Here is a 19,548-nt window from a genome sequence, read left to right as displayed (position 1 = left end):
TTTTCCGAATTGTCCTTTAGTTTTGTCTCTACTTAAACATAAGAGTATAGGGGCATTTTTAAACTAAAAAATGAAGAATCGAAACAGGGGAAGCCTCTTAAATAATAGTATAGATAAAAAGCTTCATCTGTATTTATTATTTTATCATTACCCTAATAAAATGTTTCTAAAAATAGTTTCTAGTGGGTTCCAACCAAGGGAGTCAATACTGTACCGGAGGCTGTACCGGTTTGGCCAGCAGTACGATATATTTCAGATACCGGCCAATACCGGTGTACCGTTTCGGGTTTACCGCTATTTTTTATATTTATAAATAAATAAATATATATATATATATATATATGTATATGTATGTATGTATGTATGTGTGTGTGTGTGTGTATATATATATTGTAATAAATATAAAAGTTTATCATAAAACATTTTCTCAATTCAGAACTAATTATTCATGGTTTTAGACTTTAGTATCAATTAAAAGAAAAAAAAAAAAAAAACAATATGAAAAATAGAAAGGTTAAAAGTTACCATTGCATACTAAGAAAACAAATAATACTAACAAGTTAATGCAAATAAATTACCATTCTGTCCTAACAAAATTCAAAAATTACAAAACTTATAAAAAAAAAAAAAAAAAAAAAACTTTTTTTTGTACCGGCCAATACGCCAGGTATCAGCCGGTACAAGGCCGGTACGGCCGGTATTTTTTTCAGTACGAAACAGAGGGGTATTCTGTACTGGATTACTACCCGGTATGATTTATTTCGGCCGTACCGCCGGTACGGTACGGAATTCACTTCTTGGTTCCAACTAACTCAACTGGTAAAGTCCTTATGGTTGAGTAAAATATCTGAGTTCAATCTCTGTCTACACAAAAACTGATTGGTGTCTTGATTTGAAGATAAAATCTTGATTTTATGATAAAGAATTATCATAAGAGCGACGCTTCAATAAAACTTTCTCTTAAAAAAAAAAAAAAAAAATTCCCTAATCCAACGTTTATTTTATTAATGAGTCCGACTCCAACCTCCAAATGGACTCGGCTAAAAACGGTTCCAGCAGAACCTATTCACTCTTCTTTCGTTTTACGCGAAACCTAAAGAATTTAGCTTTGCTGGTGAGTTGTGAATTGTGATAAACATCCTCCGAAAGTTCCGCACGCATAATTATATTCTATATTCTAAGTTGTGAATCGGGAAGTTATCTTTAACTACTTTGTTCCACAACTGGTTCTGAATTGTTTTGTACTTTCCTTGAGGACTTTCGCAGTGTTCGATGTGACCGGAATAAACACAATTCTTTTTCTGTCTTCTAGTTGACTTTGGTTGGAGTTTTTGTGTCTGTCCTAAAATTGTAGTTTTTGGGTACAGCCAAAATGGGGTTTTGGGTCTATCAATCTTGATTGAAAGTTGAAAGTGAAAAGCTTGTGGAATTGTAATGAACCCATTTCGATTTTTGATTTGAAGTTCTTGTTTTTGTTCCAATATTCTAGTTTCTGTGTAAAGAAATCATGGGTTTGGGTATATCAACTTTGATAGGATTGAAAGGAACTGTTATGTTCTTGTGCTTTGCTTACCTTAGAAACAGTGACTTAACATTGTTATCAATGCCATTCCTGTATGCCTCTTTGGTAGATTTCTTAGTTTCCATTGCTTCACTCCCATCCATTGATCTTCCCTTGCTCTTGGGCAAGAACCCAGATGGGACCTTCCCCATTTGGTCCAAAATAATGTTTAGCCCGTACTTGAACTTTGTTCGGGGTTTCTCAGCACTGCGGAGATTGAAAAGTGGGGAAGATCCTTATAGTGAAGTTAGTGAGGGTTTGTATGTTGGTGGATGGCCTTATTCGCCAGATAAATTGCCCCCGGGTAACCCTGCAGTTATCGATTGCACCTGTGAATTGCCAAGAATGCTGGAATTCTCGGGGCATGCCTATTTGTGCATCCCAGCTTGGGATACAAGGGCTCCTAAGCCAGCTGATATCGCAACTGCTGTTCGGTGGGCTTGTCGAAAGAGAGCGCTGAATAGGCCTGTGTTCATCCACTGTGCATATGGTATATTACTTAACTTTGAAGCCATTTTATTGATTTCATGAACTGGAAGAGTAATGCTCCTCCTCTTTAATGCATAATATGTTAGATATTCTGTGTTTTTTTCTCTTGGTTCAAACAGCATGATTAGTTCTTCTTTTCACTTGATATGCTTTGCTTGGAACATCTAAATAGTTATTAGGGTCTATGTAAGTGAGAGCTCCGAGAAAGTCACATAGATGCTTATATTAGCAGACTCACTGTGCATATGGTATATTACTTAACTTTGAAGCCATTTTATTGATTTCATGAACTGGAAGAGTAATGCTCCTCCTCTTTAATGCATAATATGTTAGATATTCTGTGTTTTTTTCTCTTGGTTCAAACAGCATGATTAGTTCTTCTTTTCACTTGATATGCTTTGCTTGGAACATCTAAATAGTTATTAGGGTCTATGTAAGTGAGAGCTCCGAGAAAGTCACATAGATGCTTATATTAGCAGACATAACTACTCAAATCAATACTCTTTACTCGCAACCTTAGTACTTGATCACAAGGATGGTCAGATATTTCTGTTTAGCCACAGGCCATCATTTCTTCTGTAATTGCATCAGAGGCACCTTGGCACATTTCCCTTTTTCTTATTACAATTACAGCTTAAATAACATCAGCTTTAGTACGTGTTGTCATTTGCCTTTGTTGTAAATGACTTGTATTCTAAATCTTGGTACTGGTCTTACATTTTGTCTTCAATTAGCTACCTCTAGCTTTGTTTATCTCTCTCTCTTTCTTTTTTTTTCTTTTTAATTTTAATCTTTAAATGTTAAGTTTGACCGTGCCCACATCATAAGAGTTTTTGTTTATTACCTGGGTTATTTGAACCCTGAAGAAATCTACAATTACAGCCATATTACAAAAGTATGTGTCATCATAATACCCTTTGAAGGATATGCTACTTCCATCTATAATTTTTTAACACAAACACAGGTGTCATGTTATCACATAGGCATGGCCAATTGAACACATCGACCCTATATGTGTGTGTGTGTGTGTGTGAAGTCAATGCTTTTGTAAGTCTCAATTCCCGTCTTTATGAATGATCTGTTGAGGATATAACAAATTATTGTCTTTGGTATTCCTATTGGTTTCAATGATTCATATCTAACTCTAGTTTTACTGAACTTGTACTCAATCTTTTCCTCCTGTAATTCTAATTTAGAGTTATGTCAAAAAGGACTTCAATGTGACCTTGATAAGATATGGCTTGGGTTTTATGCTGGCTGTCAAACTCTACTGCAGCTCTCCCGCTTTCTCCACATTTGAGACTGGCTAACTAAGCATGACAATGGAGGAGTTTTGGATGTTAGAAAAATTTCTCTGCCGAATGTTTAAGATGCCTCTCTTTAGACCATTTATGTATTTTTCATAGCTAGTCCGAAGCCCAGATAAAGGAAAATGATTGTGGTAGATTGACATCCAGTGTAAACTTTTGTCATATCTTGTGAACATGGATTTATATGATTTTAACATATTCAGTTTTTTTCCTTTACTGGGTGAAACCTCCCATATGATCCACTAATCATTTCTCTCTCTCTCTCTCTCTCTCTCTCTCTCTCTCTCTCCTTTCTTTCTTTTTCCTTTCCCAAGTAAATCTCTTTCCAGTTTCATTGCTTAATATAGATTTACAATGGGAATTTTTCATGATACTAGCCTTTTCTTGTCTTATATAAAAATTTCATAGTGAACTCTTGCTAGGTAGAGATTTACAATGGGAATTTTTCATGATACTAGCCTTTTCTTGTCTTATATTAAAATTTCATAGTGAACTCTTGCTAGGTGTCTTTGGTTTAATTTTCCTATGTTTCTTTTCCTGCATTTCTCACGTAGTTGCTTTTTAAGGCTGGACAGCATAGCATCCAATTATGTCTTGTGAATTGAAAATGCTGAATACAATTTATGTTTGTTTTTAGCCTGTCTTAGACGTGATTACTTTGCACATGTGCTCACACATACAAACAAGCCAGGGGGATTGAATGATTCTTGTTTTTTTTCCTTTGGTAGTTATTTTTGCTCCCCTCTTTTGATGGAGAAAAGTCATGTAGAATTTGATAAATTTGTTTACATAAAAGTCAATGACCCTGTTTCTTTTGGTGAAACTATTACTATCTTCATTATCATCTCAGGAAATGAGGTGGAGACCGTGGGGTATCCTAGTTTAGTATTATTGTTAATTATGAGGCCATGTAAGTAGACTAGGATTGTGGAGTGAATTCAATTGAAAATTGAAATGGGGTGGCTCTTAGTTTTTATGTTCTCAGCTTTAAGGTCTCATGCTTTCTGGTGTTAGCAGCCTTTGGAGTATTTGTTGAGAGGTGATGAGAGCCGTATCTCATATTACTTGAGATACTTTTTCTATGATGCTCTACTGTTGTGTTCTTTTCTAATGAAATCATTTTGAATTAAAATCCCTGAATGTGTGCCTGATGATAGTTAGGGAACAATTGTTCTACCATTCAATTAGTTTTTTTTTTTTTTTTTGAATGAGATAGTTGATTTTTGCACTGAGTATGAATCTGGAGCCAGCAATGAGCATAGTTTGGTGTTTGTCAGTTGATTCGTCATGTATGGGGGTGGGTTGCTCTAGGAAAGGTGCACATGGACCCATATTAGAGTGCTGTCACTAATACTCATGTATCAGCTGGGACAGGGGATCCTGTTTGTAACCAGACTAAAGTTCTGCAGCTGACTGCAAACTGGTACTTATATGCAACTTGTGGAAGAAGTTTCTTTTGCTTGTATGCCATGTAGAGAAGGTTCAAGGCAAAGTAACGCTGTTCTTCCACAAGGGGAGATGGCAAAATTTTGGTGTTTCAATGGGAGGGTGAAAACACCTTGCCTTTCCTGGGATTTGGCATTTATATATTTTCTACATGACAAATTTAGTGCGGGCTGCGGAATATTTTATTTCTCAGATGTCCTGCAAGAATTAGGTACCAATAAAGGCTTTACCAAGAATGTTGCAGCCTGACTAGAGGTTAAAGGTACAGAAGTTGTTCCAATTTTCAAATAACTAATATAATCAACTCCTATGCAGGCCTTAACTTAAAGTGATAAAGGGGAAATGGGTTGGCATGGGTCTCAGGTTCTCTTATTAAATTTGTGCCATTCTTACAAATAGTAAAACACTGCTGTTAACAAAGGATTTTATTTTTAGGTTGGCTGCTTAGTCTCCTTTTTAATTGGTTTCTAGCAAGGGGCATATGACCACTGCTTATTGAAGAGTAAATGCATATTACAACTAGTACTAAAAGAATCTGGACCCTACAATTTTATATATAAACTATGAAATTTTTTTATTCTACTGCTGTGATTGTCGTCAGAATCATTTATATTGCTGATGAGAACTGTTGCTTTTTCTTAACATGCATTTCCTTCTGGCCTAATTTGTTGTCATGCTTGTGAGTAGTGAGGTGTTAAAGATTTATGGTTAACTTTTCCTCCTTTTTTTTTTTTTTTTTTTTTTTTTTTAAGGTCATGGAAGAAGTGTTGCTGTCATGTGTGCACTATTAGTGGCTCTAGGCAAGGCAGAAGATTGGAAAAACGCTGAGAGGTTAATTCGAGAAAGACGCCCTTATATCCATATGAATGCTCTCCAGCATGAAGCCCTAGAAGAATGGTCAAAAAACCAGTTATCTTCTCCTTTGAAGAATGGAGAAAGGGATTAAGTTCATTAATTCTATCTAATGCTTCTTGTTGCTTGTGATCCAATAGGGCTGCAAAGAAAAATGAATGACATGCTTCTTTTCATTGCATCAACTATCATTTCTCATTCCACACATCTAATTTTTGCAATTGAATTACTGTAATGACTTTCTAGTGGGTCTTAATTTGATTTTTGGTTGTTACTAAACTTTAAAATCAATAATGTAACAGTGACCAACTTCTGGATTCAAGAAGAATTTGTTCTGTGCCCACTGTAATATTATGACCTGCTCTACTATCCATCTGAATATCCTCTGACCTTGAGTTCCTTGTTCAGTTGTATGTTATGAAGGTGTATTATGTAATTTTTATTATAAGAGAGAGAGAGAGAGAGAGAGAGAGAGAGAGAGAGTAAATCAAGAGGATATGTGATAGATCACACTTTGAGATCATTTTCTGTAAAGATTGCCATAATTTTCCTTTTTCACCTTTCTTAAAAGCTGCTTCTGGTGTTCTATGCATTTGGCATGATTATGGCAGTTTCCCTGCACTTTATATGATGATTACAAGTGAAGTCCACAAGATATGAACTGCCATGTATCTCATGTCCAAAATTATGGGAATGAGCTAATCTGTAATTGGTATTATGGAAAATATTATCTGGGCATGTATAATCTTGCTATCATGTAAAGGGATGCCTCTCATGCAGAAAAAGGCTTTTTGGTGGTCATATGAAATTGTGCAAGGAAAGAATTTCATTCTTGTATCTAGAGTTTGAGAAAAGAAAAAATAAATAAATAAATAAAGAAGAAGAAGAAGAAGCACCCTAAGCATCTGGTTTTTTCAGACATGGTATAAAGCTTTGCTTAGAAGATGAAAAATAAAGGTAACCATGCATTACACTTGGACAATGTGCCTGTGCACCATCTCCCTTGAGTCTCTTTTTGGTTTTCATCCATCTCAAGCATCATTCTTATTCATTTACCAACAACTAGAAAATGAAAATTCAATGCTTTTAAGATGGCCCTTTCCTTTTACTCAGCGCAATCTCAATGTTAAAATTTTTGGGAGAATTCAAAAACTAATATTGCAAAATGCTAACCGTGAATAAAGCGACAATTAACCCATGAAATAAACAGTAAGAATCAGTCACTAGCCTCCTTACCAAAACAAGGATCAGAATATGTCGTTCTCTAGACAAAGTTGAGGTTATTATTCTGAAGTTATGTTTGCTTAACATGGAGATCCAGCTTGGAACTCTGTTTACAATTTTGTAGTCCCACCAAAAGTATGAAAATTGCAAGTAATCCAGCATAATAAAAAGAATGGTTAATACAAAACAAGATATAATCAGTTAATCAGAAACTGTAAACACTACCGTCTATATGTATTGTATGATACTTGAGTCAACATTTTGAACTGGCCAACACAAACAATAGATTCGTACATACCATGCAGGCCTAACCTTGAATTTATAATATTGTTCAATTGTACAAAAGTCTTGACGTCAACTGTGTATTAAGAGATTTATGTTGAACTAGCAACACTAATTTTATGCCTCTTACTTCAAATTTCTTCTATTCTATAATTCAAAAATTATACTAAAGCAGACCAGACAACTCCGAATAAATCTTACTGTCTCCAGGCAATCAAAGGAAACACATGCCTAAGCCACTATGATCAATTCAACCAATGACAGATAATTAAACAAGTAATAGACCATCCCACATTGAGACATATGCCATATATCAGATAGCATATCAAATAATTTGAATTCCACAAATTCTACAAGCTGCAGCATGAATGCTTCCAGACTATTTCTTTTTCTTACCATTTCTATAAATCAAAGGCATGTTAGAATTCAAACTCTATCTAAAAAGAATTCTGAAGCCAATCTTTTCTCTCGTCATTTTGGTTGATAGAAATCTCAAATCTCCATGGTCTGATTAAAGCTTTCCAAGTCGATGTAAAACATAAATTCAGCTTCAATGTAACTCCCAACTTAATTTTCTACAAAATAAAATAAGCATATGATGCTAATAAGAAGTAGTAGTCCTTGCACCATTATATAGCAAGCATGAGATAATAGCATCCCTTAGGGGCCAGAAACCAACAAAGACCATGTAAATAAATTAGCTTCTTGTCATCAATATTAAGGTTAAATGTAGTTCATAAACCAACCAAGGCCATGTTGCTGGAAGCAGGGAAAGTAGGAGCATGACCTTGGAATGGTGACATGCTCACTAGATAGCACTTGGCTACTCCTTTTCCACATTCTCAGTTTTAGATCTTCTTTTATACTCTTCTTTTTTTTTTTTTTTTAAAGGTCATGGAAGAAGTGTAGCTGTCATGTGTGCATTATTAGTGGCTCTAGGCAAGGCAGAAGATTGGAAAAACGCTGAGAGGTTAATTCGAGAAAGACGCCCTTATATCCATATGAATGCTCTCCAGCATGAGGCCCTAGAAGAATGGTCAAAAAACCAGTTATCTTCTCCTTTGAAGAATGGAGAAAGGGATTAAGTTCATTAATTCTATCTAATGCTTCTCGTTGCTTGTGATCCAATAGGGCTGCAAAGAAAAATGAATGACATGCTTCTTTTCATTGCATCAACTATTATTTCTCATTCCACACATCTAATTTTTGCAATTGAATTACTGTAATGACTTTCTAGTGGGTCTTAATTTGATTTTTGGTTGTTACTAAACTTTAAAATCAATAATGTAACAGTGACCAACTTCTGGATTCAAGAAGAATTTGTTCTGTGCCCACTGTAATATTATGACCTGCTCTACTATCCATCTGAATATCCTCTGACCTTGAGTTCCTTGTTCAGTTGTATGTTATGAAGGTGTATTATGTAATTTTTATTATGAGAGAGAGAGAGAGAGTAAATCAAGAGGATATGTGATAGATCACACTTTGAGATCATTTTCTGTAAAGATTGCCATAATTTTCCTTTTTCACCTTTCTTAAAAGCTGCTTCTGGTGTTCTATGCATTCGGCATGATTATGGCAGTTTCCCAGCACTTTATATGATGATTACAAGTGAAGTCCACAAGATATGAACTGCCATGTATCTCATGTCCAAAATTATGGGAATGAGCTAATCTGTAATTGGTATTATGGAAAATATTAGCTGGGCATGTATAATCTTGCTATCATGTAAAGGATGCCTCTCATGCAGAAAAAGGCTTTTTGGTGGTCAAATAAAATTGTGCGAGGAAAGAATTTCATTCTTGTATCTAGAGTTTGAGAAAAGAATAAATAAATAAATAAAGAAGAAGAAGAAGAAGCACCCTAAGCAACTGGTTCTTTCAGACATGGTATAAAGCTTTGCTTATTAGAAGATGAAAAATAAAGGTAACCATGCATTACACTTGGACAATGTGCCTGTGCACCATCTCCCTTGAGTCTCTTTTTGGTTTTCATCCATCTTAAGCCTCATTCTTATTCATTTACCAACAACTAAAAAATGAAAATTCAATGCTTTTAAGATGGCCCTTTCCTTTGACTCAGCGCAATCTCAATGTTAAAATTTTTGGGAGAGTTCAAAAACTAATATTGCAAAATGCTAACCGTGAATAAAGCGACAATTAACCCATGAACTAAACAGTAAGAATCAGTCACTAGCCTCCTTACCAAAACAAGGATCAGAATATGTCGTTCTCTAGACAAAGTTGAGGTTATTATTCTGAAGTTATGTTTGCTTAACATGGAGATTTAGCTTGGAACTCTGTTTACAATTTTGTAGTCCCACCAAAAGTATGAAAATTGCAAGTAATCCAGCATAATAAAAAGAATGGTTAATACAAAACAAGATATAATCAGTTAATCAGAAACTGTAAACACTACCATATATATGTATTGTATGATACTTGAGTCAACATTTTGAACTGGCCAACACAAACAATAGATTCGTACATACCATGCAGGCCTAACCTCGAATTTATAATATTGTTCAATTGTACAAAAGTCTTGATGTCAACTGTGTATTAAGAGATTTATGTTGAACTAGCAACACTAATTTTATGCCTCTTACTTCAAATTTCTTCTATTCTATAATTCAAAAATTATACTAAAGCAGACCATGCAACTCCCAACTGTGTATTAAGAGATTTATGTTGAACTAGCAACACTAATTTTATGCCTCTTACTTCAAATTTCTTCTATTCTATAATTCAAAAATTATACTAAAGCAGACCATGCAACTCCGAATAAATCTTACTGTCTCCAGGCAATCAAAGGAAACACATACCTAAGCCACTATGATCAATTCAACCAATGACAGATAATTAAACAAGTAATAGACCATCCCACATTGAGACATATGCCATATATCAGATAGCATATCAAATAATTTGAATTCCACAAATTCTACAAGCTGCAGCATGAATGCTTCCAGACTATTTCTTTTTCTTACCATTTCTATAAATCAAAGGCATGTTAGAATTCAAACTCTATCTAAAAAGAATTCTGAAGCCGATCTTTTCTCTTGTCATTTTGGTTGATAGAAATCTCAAATCTCCATGGTCTGATTAAAGCTTTCCAAGTCGATGTAAAACATAAATTCAGCTTCAATGTAACTCCCAACTTAATTTTCTACAAAATAAAATAAGCATATGATGTTAATAAGAAGTAGTAGTCCTTATATAGCAAGAATGAGATAATAGCATCCCTTAGGGGCCAGAAACCAACAAAGACCATGTAAATAAATTAGCTTCTTGTCATCAATATTAAGGTTAAATGTAGTTCATAAACCAACCAAGGCCATGTTGCTGGAAGCAGGGAAAGTAGGAGCATGACCTTGGAATGGTGACATGCTCACTAGATAGCACTTGGCTACTCCTTTTCCACATTCTCAGTTTTAGATCTTTTATACTCTTCTGTTTGTTTGTTTGTTTGTTTGTTTTTTTTTTTTTTTTTTTTTTGTTTTTTTTGTTTTTAAGTGAGGAAAGCACTAATCTAACTCTTTGTAACACTACCAGAGGAACGCACTAGCAAAAAAAGGATTTCCTTGGCCAAGCATTGTTTTTTGTTAACAATGACAGACTTGGATATGTGCACAACAACTATCCCTATACAAATATCAAATACTAATTAATAATAGCCACAAAAGGATAAGGTAAACCTGTATAAAAATCAAAGTTCTTAGCAAAACTGTCATACCAACTACTAAACTAAAGGAAGAGAAATAACAGTGGTTTCACTTCATCCATACCACTAATGATTTCACTTCTTATATGCATGTTACCATCTGCTTAGTAAGATGCCACATTTGCTCCATCAAGTAAAATAAGGCTCTCCATGAAAGTAGCTACATATGAAGGATGTTGGATATCAGGATCCTTCTTCTCACGTAGAATTTCAGTGTAAACTAATACGAACTTAAGTTCCGGCCCCTCTACCAGTTCATTGCAGTAGAAAACCAGAAGCGAACCATACTCAGTAAAGCCAAAGAAACAAGCTATCCTTTGAAACGATACAACACAAAGTTTATTCCAAGAGTCAACTACACCGTACTCCTTCATCACCCATACGGAGTACTGGCTTGGAAAGCCAGGTTGTTCATTATATCCAAATGTAATGAAAGTCAGCTTCCCTTTGAATGATGCAAGAAATCTCTCGCAATTGTTTGCCTTGATCAAACAATCAGGCAATGCTAGCTTACTGAATCTCTCACTGTCGACATCAAATGCCATAATCAATTCACTTCTGCCATCCTCTCTGATACGTGCCAACCAATGCAAAGCTCCACAAACCAACGGGACTGGCAAAATAAATTTTCCATAACCGAACGTAACATCTGTTGTCAACTCGACCCCAACCCTTCTCCATGAATCCGAACTTAACGTGTACACCTTGAGCGCCTTTGTAGACGGAGGAGTGGACGAAATCCTCACAACCTTGTAGTCATTATTCTCAGAATGATACGCAAATCCGAGTGTAACATTCTCTAACTTTCCTAAGCAAGTACGAGGCAACTTCTTGAATTTTCTAATGCAGGGGTTCCACAAATATATAACATTAACATTAACACTCCCGAAATCAGTGAGACACAATAAGCCATTGCATGAACCGACTAGTTGGGCAGGCTTAGAATAAAAATCGAAGGGAATTTTAACCTCCGAAATCCTATCGAATGTACAGTCGAAAGCGACAGTACAGACTGGTCTGTTGTTAGGAGACCACCAAAAAGAAGGATGCGATGGCATGTGTATGACATAACCATTATCATGGGAACCTTTGTTGTTGTTGTTGTTGTTGTTGTTGTGATTAAGGTGGGTTGAGATGAAATAAGGGGTGGTGATTGAGGAGTCCCAGGATTTGGAAACGCATCTGAATCTTATCACAGATTTCACAGGTAGTCTTCCCAGGATGTTGAGTACGCCGTCGTCTGGGATGCTCCGTTGGAGAATCGGTGGTTTCATCGTTTAGGACACAAACAAAAGGAGTATTACTTGGGGTACCTAGGTTCAGTGTTCAGACACCTAAACAATGTCGTTGATTCGAGGACTATGGGCCCTATTATCCATGGTGCTCTTAATTTGCTTAATCAGTTTAGAAGTTGGAAAGTACTGCATCTGAAAAGGGACTACAACAATGCAGCACACATGCTGGCTCAGTATGCTAGAAAGGCAGAGAAGTCTCAGACCTGGATGGGTTCCGAGCCCCCTTGGCTTCATAATGTACTAATGTTTGATAGAACAAAGTGCTAGTATTGACTTTGTCTTTATGCCTTGTTGTACTTCAATCTCAGATGTCAATGGAAAGTTCGAGTTTCATTTCAAAAATAAAAATAATAAAAAAAATAAAAAATAAAAAATAAAACGGTGACCTAATCTTGACTTGTGAATAGTACTCTTTTCGCCATTGAAGCTTCCTTTTGTAATTTTTTTTTTTTTTTTTAATCAGTGTAATTTGGGAGATTGAGATTTATATATAATAGTAAGACTCTTTTAAGTTAAATTTGGATTTTTTTTTTTTAAGACAGTATTAGGGATATTAACACAAACAAAACACGAATAATGTTTTATCCAAAAAATATATATATCCGAAACTCATAAAAAAATCCAATCTGATTTTAATTGAATTCTCAATTTTGCGTTACGTTTCTCTTTTAATTTTTAATTTCGTGCCAAGTGAATTAAATTCTAAATTGGATTTCGGTTAGAGTCTAATTTTCCACCACATATCTATCTAAATTTTTAATTTTTATGGCAAGTGAATTATTGGTTGAAAAATCTGAAAAGTCTAAAACTAATTAAATTCTAAATCATATATATATATATATATAAATGAGAAACCATTATATATTTTAGAAATGTATGGTTTTAAAAAAATGTAAACTAATACCATGTATAATTTGAACCTCTTCTTAAAAAAATGTATAATTTGAACTGTATAATTGTGATTTTTTTAAATTGTACCCATGCATATACACGACATTACACACTAATATATATTAAAAGTCAAAGTTCCAAAAAAAAAAATCAAATTAGACTTTAATTGGATTCTCAATTTTGTGTCACGTATCCCATCAATTTTTAATTTTTGTGCCAATTGAATTATTAAATGCAAAAATTGAAGAGTCCAAATTCAATCAAATTCTAAATTGGATTTCAATTAAAGTTCAATTTTGGGCCACACGTCAATATAATTTTTTTGTTTTTGTGACAAGGGAATTATCAGGTGCAAAAACTGAAGAGTCTAAATTCAATTAAATACTAAATTATATATATATGATGAACCATTACATATTTTAGAAATGTATCCTTTAAAAAAGGTGTAAGCTAATACCATGTATAATTTGAACCTCTTTTTTTAAAAACGATATAATTTGAATCATGCAATTGTAATTATTTTTAATTGTACATGTGTATATACACGGAATTGTAAACTAGTTTTAATAAAATTAACGAATGAGTCAATTCCATAAATTTAAATAATAAATATAGAATTGTGTAATTAAAAGAATTGTTATGGATATATTGATAAATTTTTCATTTTGAGTCTTGCGATCCTAAAAATATGTTGAAATGGGCTATGTCCATGTTAATCTAATACATTTTGGGTAAAATATAGTCAACACCCTTGAAGTTTGGCCTATAACTAACTAGATTCAAGACATTTCAAAATTAATCAATTGGTCCCTAACTTAACTTAGTACCTATACTGTTATTCATTTTTCTCCTCTCTCTCTCTCTCATGGTGATTAGTGACCAAGTTGGTTGGTTTTGAAATGTCTTGGACCTGGTTGGCGTTCGCCCAAACCTCAGGACTCTTGACTGTATTTTACCCATACATTTTTATCAAATTGGTTGAATGGATCATATTCGTGTCAACCCACTTCAACACAACATGTATAGTAAGCATGTTATGGGGTCTTGTCATGCCAACTTGCTTAATAGAAAAAAATTTAAGTAGTTTTGATATGATTTTTAAATAGATCAAGTTAGGATTGAGCCATGTAGTTGAATGCCCTTTCCCAACCTGAACATGCTAACACAAATTAGCCCAAACCTCAAGGCTATTGACTGTTACCCATACATTTTTATCAAATTGGTTGAATGGATCATATTCATGTCAACCCACTCCAACACAACATGTATAGTAAGCGTGTTATAGGTCATGTCATGTCAACTTGCTTAATAATAATAAAATTTGTATTACAATTAGATGGTTTTGATATGATTTTTAGATAGATCAAGTTAGGATTGACCCATGTAATTGAATTTCAATTTTCCAACCTAAACACGCTAACACAAATTATCACCCTAAGCTTATGTGAAAGAAATGGAATAAGTGTATTGACAATATGACAAAGTTTTATTTATTCTTTCTCAAAAAAAAAAAAAAAAAATATTTATAGAGTGCATAAGCAATGAAACCAATAAAAATCAGGAATGATATCTGGATTAGATGGAAGAACACACCAAAGTCATGTTACATCAAGGGTTAGATCACATGTTTTTTAATCATTTAATGGTCATAACAAAAATTCACAACACCACCTAATTTACCTAGCACCTCACAAATGGGCCATTTAGAAAAATTAAGTTAAAGATTCTTATGAGCATGGCGTGAGGTGATAAGCAATATTTTTTTTTTTTTTTTTTTTGGGAGTTGTGAATTTTTGTTTTGACCATTAAATTGCAAACTTTCTCTGTACGAACTACGGAGCTGGGGTTATTAATCTAAGTTAAGTTTGAATCTGATTAGAATAAAATTTAGTTTGGTAATCAATTTGCAATTGTAGTGCCACCAAAGTTTGAGAATTGAAGTAATCCAGCATCATAAAGAGAATGGTTGATATAAAATAGGATATAATTATTTATTTTCAGAAATTGTATATACCACCATATTTCAGAAAAATACTTAAGCTCACATGTGGTTATTCGGGGGATGAATTCATTGGTCTAGAGCATGACTTACAGGTCCCAAATTTAATCCACTACACTATCGGCCCATGGGGTTTTTGGGATAAGATTTCTATGACATCATACACGAGATGGTTCTTGATCAAGAAAAATAATTTCCATGACATTTTTTTTAGAGAAAAATAAAAGATCATCTTTCATACACCATCACATTGATTTTATTGCAAAGCTGAAAAAAATATACATATCCAAAAACAAGCATACTAGTAGTATAGTCATCTCTTATTTACACCAAATAGTAAAAAGTATAATCATCTCTTATTTACAACAAATGACAATATGAGATGTTCCAGTTACTACACTCATAGTTAACGTGGTGAAAGTAAACAAGGCCAGTGCCACAAAAAGTAAAAATTGTCAGCTTATATGAAAAAAAAAAAAAAAAATAGGACCTTGGCTCTGCTTTGACCAGACATTGCTACTAATCTCTGTGTTTCCAGCTTGGCAACATACAAGCTTTCTAGGGGCTAGAATTTAGTAACAGTGACTTCATTATCATAATCACTTCTAACTACCACCTCGCTTAGCAGCCTCTGCATTACTAATTGTCATGAAAGACTCTCCACACCCACACTCTCCTTTAGAATTTGGATTAACAAAAATAAATTCCGATCTGTATCCACAAAAAAAAGAGGAAAAAAAATGAGAGTCAACAGAAAGGAGAATCAGGAAAGGAGTGAACATAGATTATCCGGATTTGGAAAAGAAAAATCAAGAATTAGTGAATAAGTGCCCAAGAAATTATATATTTCTTTGTTTGTTTGTTTCACATACATCCTTGAAAGTACTTCAGTTGCTTACAGAAGGGATGTTCTATTCAAAAAAAAACTTTAACAAGTTCAACTTTAGTTCTTTTGTTGTTGAAAATAAATTCTGGAACATTACGAAAGAAGTATATACCAAATTATATTTTTAAAATTTTGGTCATGTTATTGTGAATCAAGAAACATCTAATGATGAATCACTTCTTCTACACTTCTCTTTGGCCATGAGATAGGAAAATGAAAAAATAACCTCCTTTTATACAATAATTATTTTAAACAACCATAATGCTGTGGGTATGATACCATTTCATCACAAATCACAGTATTTCTAGAACAAAATTTCCCCCCTCCTAATCTGGGAAAAAGATGACAACAAATAACAAAGTAAGCAGTAAATGCAGCATACGAATCAGTTTGCATCATATAATGGACTAATATAAAAGTGCAACAATGGTGTCACATGTTTTCTGTACCTGAGTTTGTCATCAACAAAATCCATCTTGGTTCCTATTACATGCATCATGGCCTTTGGATCAATCAGTACCTTCACACCCTTGTCATCAATCAATTCATCATACTTCCCCTTCTCATCTGAACACATGAATGCAACCACACATTAAAGCTGCAACATAAGCCAAAGGCCTGAGTCTCTCAAATGCTTAAGAGAGATACATTTTACATGAAAGAAACTATATATAAATAGAAAGAAAAAGAAAACTTAATGTCTACATATGCTCCGTAGCTTTCTTGTTAAATGTTATTATGCTGATTAATCATCAAAACGAACACAACTAGCAGCACTTGAATGATAATTCCATTAAGAAAAGAAAACCACCATGCACAATCAAAAAGAAAAGTGTACTATATTAACTAAAATTACACTATCGATGCCTCCTTCCTAATGTGTTTGAGGGTTTGAACCAAGGTTCAAGACTCACTATGTGTGTGCCTCTTATAAATTGAAAAAGGGGAAGAAAAAAAATCAAACATTGTAATTGAGTTTCTTATAATCAACATATCTAATAAAAGTCATATTAATAATAGAGATTTATAGCTAAGAGCTTATTTCCTAGTGTTTTCAACGAAAACATCTTTAATTCAATCTCTCCTCTCTTGTTGTAATTATTAAATTATCAAAAACTTTATAAAGATTTATATTGATTTATCATGGTTTAAGACATATGACTGGATAAAGAATTGAAAAAATAAGTGGCTATAGGTTCTTTGATCAAACTAGGTTGGATTGATTATTTATTTTTTCCACATTATAATTTATTTATATAAAAAAGTCAATTATTGATCTTTTCATATTATTCTATACCTAACACCTTTATAATGCTCATTAATAACTATTCTTCAAAGTTAAAACTCATGTTAACCACTAAATTCTTCCTAAAAGAAAATATTGACCACTAAATTAATAACAGCATAAAGAGCAATTACCAATTACTAAGAGACATTAACATTCTAGTTAAAATAAAGACATTAATATATTTTTTTCCTCAAAGATAAAAAGTGACTAACATTTATTATGAGATAGTAAAAAGAGGTGAGAATAGAAAGCAAAATTACAGCGGTTGTTTCCTTACCAAATCATGCATGCCTGACAAGTGGGTTCTTCACCTTGTACTTTCTTGGTTTGGCAGGTTGTACAAACATTGCAAATCAATAAATTCTAAGAGAGATGTCAGTGAAGAGAAAGAGATCAATGAGAGATGATAAAACGGATGGTTCAGATAATAAAAAAATTTGGAGTTTCAGAGGTCAATTTGTCAATTTCTTGAAGGAGGTGGTGGGGGGGTTGGGGGGAGCATAGATATTCTAAGAACCAAAAGTTAAAATGGTTGTACAAATATATATACTAATAGGTTTTTTTTTTCATGCCGTCTCTGAGTTAGCTCAATTAGTAAAGTCTCCACTACTCGCAAGATTTGTTGCAGATTCTAGTTTAGGCATTAATTTACAGACTACTAACTAGGTCAATCAGACAAACTGCCTTTGTGCACTTGTTACAAGCATGTGTGTCCCCACCAAATGTTTTCAGGATATGAATCAATGATAGATTTCTTCATTACCAATTTCCCACAACATTGGGAACCAAATCATTAGTAGAATTCTATAGTTTTGAATTGAATTCTCTTGTAAACCTCGATTAATATAGATACAAACCTAACATAAATTTTGGATTTTGAGGCATCTGGGAAACAAAATACAAGATTTGGGGAATTGGGTTAAGGCAAGAAATGAAAAAAGAGAGAGAACCATATATACCAGCGTAGTTGAGGGTGTAGGACAAGCCGTTGCAGCCACGAGCCTTGACGCCGAGGCGGAGGAAAGGCCTCTGGCGATGCTCTAACAGCTTCCGGATCCGGACCGCCGCCTCCTCCGTTATGCTTAAGGCCTGACGGCGGAGCGCCGGCCCGGCCTTCGCCGCCGCCGCCGCTATAAACGAAGATGATGGTGATGCCATTTATTTTTGTTTCGCGTGCACAACTCACCCTGCTTCTCGTACCTCAAAATCAAATGTATGTACGTGTATTTTTTTATATGACAATGCCAAAATCCAAATTGATTTCAATTTGATTACGGAAATGTCAAAGTATGTATTAAGAATATTACTTTAGGAACTAATTTTAGAAATATTTTAGACCTTAAACTGGTAAAATTTACAATTAGCATTCCTAATTTATAACATGTGTTACACTATGCATCCTGATGTTAATTATGTACATTATCTTTGAAGAAAAAGTCCTAAGTTTAGGTTGGAAAAGTGTTTTTCTCAACAACAAAAAAAAAAAAGTAAGTTGGAAAAGTGTAATTATGTGGGTTCACTATGGGTTCAACTAGTAAAGTATGGTTGAATAAGAGATTTGAGGTTCAATCTCAGCATACACTACAAACCAATTGGTGTTTTGGTCTGATGATAAAAAATTATTATCAGGAACGGACGTTATAAGTTAAAACTCTATAAAGAAAAAGGTTGAAAGTGTAATTAAGAATATAATTTAGAGCAGAAAATTTTAAGGAATTAAGAAGATAAGCAATTGAGTTTTTTCACGTGATGCCATCCAAGATAATGGCAAAACTGATGGCATGTGTAAAGTGTAACATGTATTATAGTTTAGAGTGTTAATCGTGCATTCTAAAAATTTAGGGTGCAAAATATAATTTGAAGTATAGTTCAAGGTGGTAAAATATAATTTTCCAAGGGATTTCAATTCATGTACTAGCTCTTAGCGTGTGCCTAGCGATAGATTGATATGTATAGGGGGATATATCTAGAAATTCTAAGTTAATTTTTAGCAAAATTTTAGTATTTATTATTTTTTCTAAGGTAGAAATAATTTATTTTTATTTTTGATAAAAAAAAAAGGTTAGAATTAGCAAAATTTTATTTATCCATTATGAAACAAATAAATTAGTTAAATTTTATTCCAAAATTATACAAAAATGGTAATTATAAGGTCCTATTTGTTTTGATATAATATTTTCAAGCATTTGAGAATTTAAGTTTGATTAGGAAAAGAAGGCAATTGAAATGTAAATTGTTTTGGACAAAACTTAGTTACAATACTTAGGTGATGTTCCTTAAGTTCCCCTCTTAAGATTCAATAATG

The 19,548-nt window shown here is 33.7% G+C and overlaps 3 protein-coding genes across 4 annotated transcripts; 1 reads left to right on the top strand and 2 right to left on the bottom strand.

The window, feature by feature from the left end:
* The first annotated feature begins 1,023 nt into the window (after nucleotides 1-1,023).
* Nucleotides 1,024-8,554, top strand: LOC112009422 (uncharacterized). Of its 2 annotated transcripts, none has more exons than XR_010625820.1 (2): nucleotides 1,024-2,051; nucleotides 5,559-6,057. XR_010625820.1 is itself a non-coding variant. In XM_065765534.1 (2 exons), the coding sequence occupies exons 1-2, from the start codon at nucleotides 1,508-1,510 to the stop codon at nucleotides 8,247-8,249; spliced, it is 738 nt and encodes a 245-aa protein (XP_065621606.1). In that variant the 5' UTR covers nucleotides 1,027-1,507; the 3' UTR covers nucleotides 8,250-8,554. The 2 variants fall into 2 exon arrangements, 1 of the variants encoding a protein (XP_065621606.1); XM_065765534.1 differs by lacking the exon at nucleotides 5,559-6,057 and adding an exon at nucleotides 8,056-8,554 and having other exon boundaries at nucleotides 1,027-2,051.
* Nucleotides 8,555-10,988: 2,434 nt separating this feature from the next.
* LOC112009420 (F-box/kelch-repeat protein At3g06240-like) lies at nucleotides 10,989-12,158 on the bottom strand. The gene has a single exon (XM_024041754.1). It carries the CDS (start codon nucleotides 12,156-12,158, stop codon nucleotides 10,989-10,991), a length of 1,170 nt encoding a protein of 389 aa, XP_023897522.1.
* Nucleotides 12,159-15,371: 3,213 nt separating this feature from the next.
* Nucleotides 15,372-18,598, bottom strand: LOC112009423 (iron-sulfur assembly protein IscA-like 1, mitochondrial). The gene is made up of 3 exons (XM_024041758.2): nucleotides 18,203-18,598; nucleotides 16,405-16,522; nucleotides 15,372-15,780 (listed from the first exon to the last, which is right to left on the bottom strand). Exons 1-3 carry the CDS (start codon nucleotides 18,399-18,401, stop codon nucleotides 15,675-15,677), a joined length of 423 nt encoding a protein of 140 aa, XP_023897526.2. The 5' UTR covers nucleotides 18,402-18,598; the 3' UTR covers nucleotides 15,372-15,674.
* Nucleotides 18,599-19,548: the final 950 nt, after the last annotated feature.

This window comes from Quercus suber, unplaced genomic scaffold, assembly GCF_002906115.3.
Source record: "Quercus suber isolate HL8 unplaced genomic scaffold, Cork oak 2.0 scaffold_635, whole genome shotgun sequence".
In the NCBI taxonomy this organism is placed as follows: domain Eukaryota; kingdom Viridiplantae; phylum Streptophyta; class Magnoliopsida; order Fagales; family Fagaceae; genus Quercus; species Quercus suber.
This window is presented reverse-complemented; position numbering and strand designations above follow the sequence as displayed.

Coding starts and splice junctions, on each gene's coding strand:
- LOC112009422 (XM_065765534.1), top strand. CDS start 1,508: ATGGGTTTGGGTATATCAACTTTGATAGGATTGAAAGGAACTGTTATG. Junction 2,052..8,055: donor GTTCATCCACTGTGCATATG/GTATATTACTTA, acceptor TTTTTTTTAAAG/GTCATGGAAGAAGTGTAGCT.
- LOC112009420 (XM_024041754.1), bottom strand. CDS start 12,158: ATGAAACCACCGATTCTCCAACGGAGCATCCCAGACGACGGCGTACTC.
- LOC112009423 (XM_024041758.2), bottom strand. CDS start 18,401: ATGGCATCACCATCATCTTCGTTTATAGCGGCGGCGGCGGCGAAGGCC. Junction 16,523..18,202: donor CTACACCCTCAACTACGCTG/GTATATATGGTT, acceptor TCATGTGTTCAG/ATGAGAAGGGGAAGTATGAT. Junction 15,781..16,404: donor TTTGTTGATGACAAACTCAG/GTACAGAAAACA, acceptor TTGTGGATACAG/ATCGGAATTTATTTTTGTTA.